The sequence below is a fragment of the Gaeumannomyces tritici genome (assembly GCF_000145635.1).
Source record: "Gaeumannomyces tritici R3-111a-1 unplaced genomic scaffold supercont2.3, whole genome shotgun sequence".
Classification (NCBI taxonomy): Eukaryota; Fungi; Ascomycota; class Sordariomycetes; order Magnaporthales; family Magnaporthaceae; genus Gaeumannomyces; species Gaeumannomyces tritici.
Genome location: NW_008804547.1, coordinates 4,224,733 through 4,234,039, shown reverse-complemented (window position 1 = coordinate 4,234,039; position 9,307 = coordinate 4,224,733). Strand labels below are relative to the sequence as shown.

Sequence of the window (9,307 nt, the reverse complement as noted above, 5' to 3'; positions counted from 1 at the left end):
CCCCCCCTTTTTTCTTTTTTTGCCAAGACTCTGACCTCCTGGACGCTTTGACACCCCCGGTAATCGATCGCGGCCTCCTACAGCTTTCATCGCCTTGAAGTTGGAATCGATCGGCACTCGCTCGGAAACAGAGACGCGGGGAAAGCAGGCAATAGGCAACACAGGAAACAAATCCCAACCTGAGGGCCCTGAGACGCCGCCCGCCGCTCAGGGGCAAGCCACGGCACAAGCCATCGGCAAAGTAGCAATCACAAGCCTTGGAACATCAACATCCATCATGAATATCGGGGCTTGTTCGGTTTTTTTTTTTTTTTCGTTGTTTTTCTTTTCTTTCCTGTGACACGGGGGCGTGATCCGGCCGGCCAGAGCTGATGTTTATTTGAGCACGATCCACGGCGGCCACCTCCCACCCACCTCGCGACCCCCCTGTCCGGACGCACTGCGATCCGGCCGGCAGCGCTGACGTCTACAAACCTGTACGCCAGTTCACACCTCTTGATGCCAGTCAGCCCGCTACCCCCTCCCGGATCCCTGTCCCTGTTGGCAAAGCTGGAAGGCCGGGCTGGAGCAGCTCAGGGGCGCTTTCTTGGAAGGCGCGCCCTCGAACACTCAAATGTCATGTGTTCAATGCGACATCGCCAACCTCCTGAAGACTGGCCGTGCGAGAATACGGCCGCAAGCTAGATTGGGAGGCTCACCTTTTTTTGCTTGACCTTGGGTTTCCAGACCCAGCCACTTTCGTCATTTCATGACTTTCCGGCTGATCCAAACTTTCTTCACTATCTCGCCGGCGTATTGCCACTCACCCTTTTCCTTTGTAGCTACTAAGCATATTCTATTCTTACTGTCGGACTAATTCATGCGCTCTCGGCCTACTGGGAATTATTGTTTTGAGGAGGTCAAATTATGTGCAGCGAAGGAGCTTTGCGAGAACTACTTCCTCCTTATTTCTTTCGCCGCCAATGCCCAATATCGCCGCAACCTCGCCATTAGACAGCCGGGGCTGGCTCGCCGTTCAGTAATCAATATTAATCTTCCTCCCAGAAGTATCATCGATCGGTAGTCGTCCGATCGAGACCTTGCTCTGAGAGCCACTGCCCATCTCCACCACAAGTAACAGCCCATGATTGATTCCCCCGGTGGTGCAACGACTCATTGCGAGCATTTCTGCCAAACGGGGCGTGAGCCGTTTACATAGTCAGGCCTTGGTTAAACCTCGTTCCCCGTCTTTATTAGTCCCACTCTTGCCCAGGCTAACTTCCCCGCTCAAGGGCCTTGGCTATGTTGTTGCTCATGACACCAGGCCCTCGATTATTTCCCCATTGCAATCCAGACACGTTCCCCGCGCAACACGGGAGCTACTAGATAGAGGCTAGGTTTACTCACATGCTGCATCAACATGTTTTCCCTTGGTAATGCTGTGCCATAGGTTGTTGAAACTCGCCTCCCTGATCTCCTCCGTATTTACGCCGAATATGAAGATATAGGTACTGCAGGGGGGACAGAAATCCCCTGTCGTGATGGACACTTCCCCCTTTCCACCACGCTGTGGCTTTCTCTCTACGTGACTGTCAGGACAAACCTGGCTGTGACGTGACCGGATCCGGCAATGGATCGCCCGGTGGCTTTGCTCGAGGGTGCCCCTGCCGACACCTTGCCCCTGGGCCCTCGGGAGGCGAGCAGTCACCACACTTTGCCGCCGCGGCTTTTATCGTCCTGCACTGTGTCGCCACACCCCTTTCGTCCCCGGCGAGCGGCAGTTGCTTAACCTCAACGACGACGTTGCTTATGGCCAGCCCCTACAGAACTTCTTACTTCCTCTTGTACGACTGCTGGGTTCTGGGCCCAGATGGCTCCCTCCCAGGATCGAAGTGGCCTGACTTTTGTCAATAATTGATGCCGGCCGCGCAATGTGGGGGAGGGCCTTCCTTGCTGAGCCTCTTCATGTCTCTGTGCTTCTTCAACGGAGAGCGGGCGCGGATCTCGGGGTTTTGTCTTCAAGACCTTCAGGGGCGAAAACAACCAGCCGCAAGAAGCGAGGCGGGGCGGAATATCCCCCCTCCGTGCCCGGGAGCGAGGCCGGGGAAGTCACTGGTTATAGGCATGGCAGTGTGGTTCTCGCTTGCTTGACCCGGTCTCCGTAATGCGCAAAATGGGGCAACACGCATTTGCTGTGTGGCCGCCATGGCTGCCATATGCAAGCCAGACGCTGACGATGGCTTCAATCTCCACGTGCAGGGGCAGGACGACGCTACGGGTGATCAAGACTGACATAGGGCCTGAGATATGGGCCGGGATAGCATGCTCTCTTGTTCCCGCTCCTTCTTTCTACCGCTCTGTGCTACGTGGCACAATACAATGCCATGATAAGTGCCAGTCACATCCACGGTTCCAAGACGCGCAAACGCCCCCGGAGTCTTGGGACCTGTTCGGGACCAGACAATGGCGAAGAGTGTCCATGGTAGCGCTACAGCGAGCCTGTGATGACTGTTTGCGGCAGCTGCGCTCAGGATTGAAGGCTAGATCTTGGGCCGCGTTCCTTGTGTATCATCACACCGGGCATGGTCGGCAAGCGCGCATCTCCCTTTCCTGGTGGCTGTCGGGTGATGGACCGCGGGTGGGATCCCCAAATACTGTAAACAGAAGAAATAAAAAGCAACGGCGGTCGGACGACGATGTAGTAGCCAGAAACGGTCGTTGGTGGAACTTGACACGGAGCAGAGCGGGAAAAAAGACACGCTACTGCCACGCTTCGTGGCTCCCCAAGTCCCGGCGGCGGCGAGCCACGCACTCTGATGGGCTATGTGATGGATGGCATATATGGATGGGGGAGCGGCTGTATGAGCCTCGCCTTGTTCAACCTGCCCACAAAGCTGTCTCCGTGTCTCAGCACGGGCAGCCCCAGACACGCACAAGGGGGCTCGGAAGATGGGCGAGGTAATCAGAAAATATCAGGGCGCGGAAGCGTGGGAGGAGGAGGAGCTGACGGAGGGAGACACGAAACGACAGCAAAGAAAAACGCTCATGTCCACATGGGCGCCACGTGCCGATGGCGAAGAGGGCGCCGCCGCCGCACCCACGCTTGGGCTGGCTTCTAGCCCTGCAGCCCTTGTCGAGTGTGGGCGCCCGGCTATCGAGTGTTGTACCATGGCTGATGGATGCGTGGTAGGCATGCGTGGGACGAGCCCTCTTCGCTCCTGGCCTCGTCCGAGAGAGGCAAACGATACGCGGCGCGCAAACCGCCTCATCCGTGCTGACACGGACACAAAAGAGGGAATCACAATGCAAAGACCTCCCGGCGCCCGCGTTTGGGTTGCCCCCTTCCTTATCTAGGGGTGAGAAAGAAAAATGAGGCGCGTGCTAGCGGGGTATCAGGAGAGTCAACGCTCTCCGGATAACCGTGATCTGCCTTATTCCCTGGAGAATCACTTCGGTGTATCCCCATGGCTTTACGCGAGGACGTGAGGGGCCTTGAACCCAACGTCACCACCACCACCACCACCACCACCACCCACACACAATGCCGCTACCACATCTGCTCGGACGGAGTAGGATGGGCAGCTCGATGGCCAAGCAGTGGTGCTGGTGGCTCTCTGGCTGCTACGCTGCTCACCGTCTACCCGATGGCGATTCTGTCTACTCGGAATTGTATAAGTACCAAGCCATGGGGACTTCATCTGGCACTAGATGATAGGACAAAGGCATCGAAGGCCATCAACGAGGTCTCACGCGATCCAACATCCCTTCCAGAGTGTTCCAATTGCCAACCCCACCCAGGCCCAGCCTCAATAGGGGAGTGTCTGCACACTTCCTCTAGTCCTTACTGTTCCTTATCTTGACCACCCCCTTTCCCGCTCATTCATATCGTCTGCCAACAGATAAACGCCCCGCCAAAGTTACTCCAGAAGTGCCTCCCCCACGGAACAGCTTCTCACATATTCACATCTCCTGACTTTTACAGGAGACGGAGGAGTCAGCATTATCGCATTATAACGATATAGCTTGTCAGAGATTCTCGTCTCTTTCACGTCTTCCCCCATCCCGTGACCGAGGCCTTGCGCGCCCATCCGCCGTCACCGGCCACGGCCTACAGGGTTGAGGCACAGAGCTGGCTGCAAGATCGCCGTTGGCTGGCTGTCAAACCCAGTCCGTCGGGCCGCCTCTCCTCGAGAGCCTGCGGCTTAAGAGCTCAAGACCTGGCCCTGCCCAGACGCAGTGTTACCAGCCATCCTCGAGCCGCCTCCCCTGAGCCCCCTGCCGATCCTGCCTTAGGCTTGTGTCCTTGCTAGCGGCAGCACCATATTGACCTGCCACGCCAGGCACACTATTCGCTTCCGGGTAGAGAGCGGGTGGCGTTTTCAGCTCTCTCTCTCTCTTTCTAGCCATTAAAGACAGCATCACCACCACACCACTGCTGTGCCACGGCGAGTCTAGCCACGGTACATCACCACGAGGGAGGTCATCGGAAGCCCAACCAAGAGGCTGGGAGAGAGTGGCGTCTACAGCCCATTCCAGACCTCTGCCTCCCCTGGGCCTCTTGGACCTCCTCCTGAGGACGCCTCAGTCCAGCCGCACCCGACCCCCAACACCACACCGGTGTGCCTCTCCCCCCAGCCACCTCTGCACCCAGCCCGCCCATCATGTGCACCTACTACTACCTACACCACCACCACCTGGTCCCCTGCACGCGGCCCGTCGACATGGTCGTGTCGTATGCGTACTGCCAGGACGCGACGGATGTCTCCCATACAGCACAGACGGCGGTGATAGGGGATTCGTCCAGCAACCACCAGCAGCAGCAGCGCCAGCCGTGCCAGAGGCTGTGCTTCGACCCGGCGCAGCCGGTGCTCGACTACTCGGACCCATGCGCGTCGGGCGGGTGCCTGGCCAGCCCCGAGTGCGCGTCGGGCGCGTGCCGGCTCGAGGACCTGGGCGGGCGCTGGACGTGCTGCGCCTGCGGCCGCGGCGGCAACCGCTTCCGCTGGTGCCGCCACCCCAAGCGCAGGAGCCCCGATACCTTTTGCTACCACACCTGCTGCCACAACTGCACGCGGGACCCTTCTGCGGGTGATGGCGGTGACGCATCGACGGCGTCGTCGTCGTCGTCATCTCGCCGCCGCTGAAAATTTCCTCCCCAAACAGCAGCACCAGACAGACAGCCCGGAGTTACCAAAAGGGGAAGTCTACCTCGAGGCGGTACGACGTGTTGCCCCGGATGCGGACATTATGATTGCTCTCTTTTCTTCTAGCTTCTTCTGCTCATCCGTGGGTGCCGGCGATCTTTGCGGGTCTCGGCGCTCGCCTCGTCACTTTGTACGACGCGACGACGGTGGTGGTGGGTGGTAGGTGGTGGGCATGGGCACGCGGGGATCGATCGAGGGTGTTGGGAGATGAAGGCTGTCTTCAGCCTCAGCCGATGCGGCTTGTGATTGGTTTCCTTTCCGTGGGATTTGCTTTCTTCTTTTTTTGCTTTTCGGTTTCTTCTCTTCCTCTCTGCTTCTCATGACGAACGTAACTTCTGCCATCGCTAATAGCTAGGCAAGCCCTTCGGTGCATCTTTCGGGCGGACCTGAAATACGCGTCGGGCCAGATGGCGCTGGGAGGCGAGAAGGAGGGGGAAAGGAGACGGAGTTTGTGCGAGATTTATCCAATATTTGCCAGCAAAACTGGACGCCACACCTCGGCCCGAGAGCAGGCCTGGCACTGTCCATCCATACATTCCTACCTACCTCCCTAGTACCCGCCGCTTTCTCGAGGATCGGGAGCCGTGAGGTAATGTCTTCAGGTTGGTGTGGTCACACCAGATTCGGCACCATGGCATCTCGCTCAGCTGGCCAGGGATTACGGGTCGGCCGGCTTGCGAACCCGATTACCAGAGGGGCGGGATATGGGAAAGCGCAGACATGTGGCAGTGTAAATGGGATGTGCAGTCAGGAAAACGGCTTCTTGCATATGCTCCCTGTCCTGCAGAGGCTTTTTTTCCCACCTTGGCGGGTCGTGTTCGCAAGCCTTACCACTCTGCCGGAACACGATGGACCTCAAGGAGCGAGGGAGAGTGCGCACTGGTACTTTTTGCCGACCGCAAGATCCCGGAAACCTGCATCACATACGCAGACCTCGCGGCGGATTTTAGGGGCCAGCCCACCGATCGAGCCGACCCGAGCCTATCACCATCACCACCACTTCTTACAGTCGCCGAAGGCTAGCCCAAGAAATGAGTGAAAGAGCAGGTGCCGCCACACACGCACACGCACACGCACATCTCAAACCAGCGCCAGTAACCCAACGACCCTTCGTATCACCACACCAGCTCCTCCAGCCCGCTCGCTTCGAGCATTCCCCTGTCCCCTGGGAACCACACACACGCCCGCGGCGCTTGGCAGGCTTACTGAGGAGGAAATGGAACACACGGAATTCGCCTGGCATGGGCATGGCGACCGCCACCGTGACCCAGAAGGAGGATGGGAAGGTCTTCTTTCCCAGGTTTTAGACACATCGTTCTCGGCAAAAGGCAACAAAGGACGCCTTTGTTCGATGGCCGGGCATTTTCGAACCCGCATCATCACCGCAATCTCACAATCGCCGATCTCGGTGGCTGCGGGAAGATGAGACACCACCACCGAACGAACTGGCGGGGTGGAGGAAAAGCAAGAAGGGGGGAGAAAAGAGAGGAAGAGGCTGTATTGGGTCGGGTATGTCTGTCCCGCGCGAGCCAGTCGTAGGGCTCTCGCGATCGTGGGCACATGGGGCCCTGCATGAGCAGAAACTGCACTATTGGGTCGAGGGCCGGAATCCAGACATCGCTTGCGGCGTCGAACACGCTTATCCCATCCTCATCAGCAATATCGAGAGATTTAGATTACTGAACACGTCAACGGTGCTGTCACCATGTCAGAGTATATAAAGTCTTGAACCATATCCTTTGTGACATCTTAATATTCATGAGGGAGGACAGCAACCCGAAAAGAGGTTATCCGTACACAGTTGACACCAGATTCCACTGCTAAAGTGTTCTGAGCTCCTCATCCCCTTCATTCCCCCTTTTCTATCGAATCACCTTCGCCCAGCCCCTCGAGAACAAGCTTGTACCCAGCGCTGCCTCGGAAAGGCAAACCGGGCGATCCCGATAGCCACATCCCCCTTTTCCAGGACTGGCACGGCGACGGTACCACCTGCCAGCTGGGCTAGCACGGCGTGACAAGTCTCCGGCTCGTCGCTCGTTGGCGTGGCACAAGGCGCACGAGAGCACGGCGGGCGGTGGTGCAGTCTCTCGGTAAAGCAAACAATCTGAATACGCGCGTCAGGGCGAGACAGGCCAAATATCATCACACCGAAAAAAAAAAGCTCGCGTATTCTAGTGCGCCGGAACCGGAGTCGTCATATCGCAGCCATCAAGTCACAGAAAAAAAGGGGAAGCAGTGACAGCAATCAGTCTACGGAGGTGTGGACACGGAAAAAAAAAAAAGGACAAATGTGCTACCAGATCAACTACATGCTCCCGTGCGAGCACGTCCGGACACACATCGTTTACTGCGCCGACGCCCCTCCCGTGCCCACAGCCTCGGAGTGGCCGTCCTCTCCGGCGGGGCCTCGGGCCGAAAAGCGCAGCAAAGGCCCCAAGGGCCCCAAGTCCCGAGGCGGCGGTAACAGCAGCAGCAGTAGCAGCAGCAGCGGCGGCCACCACCACCACCACACGGACGACACTAGGACAGGCCGTGCCTCCTCCTCGTCCTACTCTCCAGCAGCCACAACAGCAGCCACAGCCCAGACCCGGCGGCCGTGCAGGAACCTGACGCAGCAGTCGCTGCCGTACCCGACGCCGCCCAGCTTCGCAGGCAGCCCGACGGCGGCGGCGAGCTCGCCGCTGCTGCCAAAGTGCCCGCTGGAGCGGTGCCCGTTCGAGGAGCGGAACCGGTGCTGGAACTGCTGCTGGTGCGGCAAGCAGTGCAACGACACGGGCCGGTGCCGCTGCGTCATGATCATCGAGGGGAACCAGGTCGAGTGCGAGCACATTTGCTGCGGCAACTGCACCGCCGCTTGATCGAGGGTGTGTGTGTGTGTGTGTGTGGACAGGTGGTCGAGAGGGAATGGAAGGGGAGGGGAGGATGTAATGGGTGGCGTGCTCGGGCCTGGTGGAGGGGATACTCAAGAAATAAGGGGACATAGAGCAGGCTGTCGCTGATGGTGAGTTGTGTTTGTGCTGGGCCCGGCTGCATAGGGGTATGATCGGGCGTGCAAGAAGAGGCTTGGGCACATGCTGGGGGAACCACAGGCTCGAGCCTGAGCCTGGGTATGTGCCATGTAAAACTAGTTTAGATACCAGCTCCGTCGACGGGGACCGTGACCGCGTGGACCGAGTGCGGTGGATTCTCCTTGTCGTACCTAATACGCATTCCGCTTTTCGTGCCATCAATGGGGTTTTGGGCGTAGCGAGCAAAAAAGCGACCTTTTGTCCATCGCCTTCCGTGTTCCCCGATGGCCTCCCCCCGGCGGCGAATCAAGCTCAGGCAAGACCCAGAAGCCCTGGAGTTCAGATTACCTTGGATCGGTGTTCCAGTCACCGACGGCGTTTGGTGCCGAAGGGGCCACTGTTTCGCAAACCGGGTCACCGGTCCGCAGTTGTTTGGTGGTCCGCCCGGGGAGGAGCAAGCGTTATGGGTTGACTGTGCAGCCGAAAGACGCCCATTTACTGCTCTCAACGTGAAAGCCATCCCGGGCCTTGACTAGGTAATTATACACATATAGAGATTGTTCTCGGCAGTTCTTGGACGGTATAAATAGGGTGATACCTACCTAGATAGGTACCTACTTAGGCAGTTCCGAGCTTGGCGGAACGGGCCGTCCTCATCCGCGACAGAGCCTCTTCTTGACGTCCCAGTCGGACCGCATGCTGCTTGTTTGCTCCAAGTTCGTATTGCTCTGCCAGAAATTGACGTGTGGGTGCTGCTTTCACCCCTCACGACCTCGTGTGTACTCTGTTCTATTATGCTTTCTATTGTGTTATGTTCTATTTGTTTTTGTTTTGTTACCCTGCCGTCCTCTCGGTGACGACGTTCCCGGCCCCGCCCATCAAAAATCGAAAATTCTCCGCTAGCTGTTGCATCCCAAGAGGGTACCTGCAGTGGAGCCGGACACAAACATGATGGAAGGTGAGGGGCAGGCCCGGCGCCGGCAGGAGCCCGATATGAAAGGGAAGCGGAGCCACCTCGCAGCCGTGGCTGTTGATCCCAGCTATGTGTCAGAGCCCGGCAGGGGGGTGGCCGGCAGACTGGAGACTTCCCAAGTCATAGCCACGTGCTGCGCATGC

At 58.2% G+C, this 9,307-nt stretch overlaps 4 protein-coding genes across 4 annotated transcripts; 3 read left to right on the top strand and 1 right to left on the bottom strand.

Moving 5' to 3' along the window:
* Window positions 1-2,928: 2,928 nt before the first annotated feature.
* On the top strand, window positions 2,929-3,333 carry GGTG_06527 (hypothetical protein; the record flags this gene model as incomplete). Its single annotated transcript, XM_009224346.1, has 1 exon — window positions 2,929-3,333. One exon carries the CDS (start codon window positions 2,929-2,931, stop codon window positions 3,331-3,333), a length of 405 nt encoding a protein of 134 aa, XP_009222610.1.
* Window positions 3,334-3,449: 116 nt separating this feature from the next.
* GGTG_06526 (hypothetical protein) lies at window positions 3,450-3,677 on the bottom strand (the record flags this gene model as incomplete). Its single annotated transcript, XM_009224345.1, has 1 exon — window positions 3,450-3,677. One exon carries the CDS (start codon window positions 3,675-3,677, stop codon window positions 3,450-3,452), a length of 228 nt encoding a protein of 75 aa, XP_009222609.1.
* Window positions 3,678-4,640: 963 nt separating this feature from the next.
* Window positions 4,641-5,123, top strand: GGTG_06525 (hypothetical protein; the record flags this gene model as incomplete). Its single annotated transcript, XM_009224344.1, has 1 exon — window positions 4,641-5,123. The coding sequence occupies one exon, from the start codon at window positions 4,641-4,643 to the stop codon at window positions 5,121-5,123; it is 483 nt and encodes a 160-aa protein (XP_009222608.1).
* Window positions 5,124-7,471: 2,348 nt separating this feature from the next.
* GGTG_06524 (hypothetical protein) lies at window positions 7,472-8,041 on the top strand (the record flags this gene model as incomplete). The annotated part of the gene is made up of 1 exon (XM_009224343.1): window positions 7,472-8,041. The coding sequence occupies one exon, from the start codon at window positions 7,472-7,474 to the stop codon at window positions 8,039-8,041; it is 570 nt and encodes a 189-aa protein (XP_009222607.1).
* Between the last annotated feature and the right edge of the window lie 1,266 nt (window positions 8,042-9,307).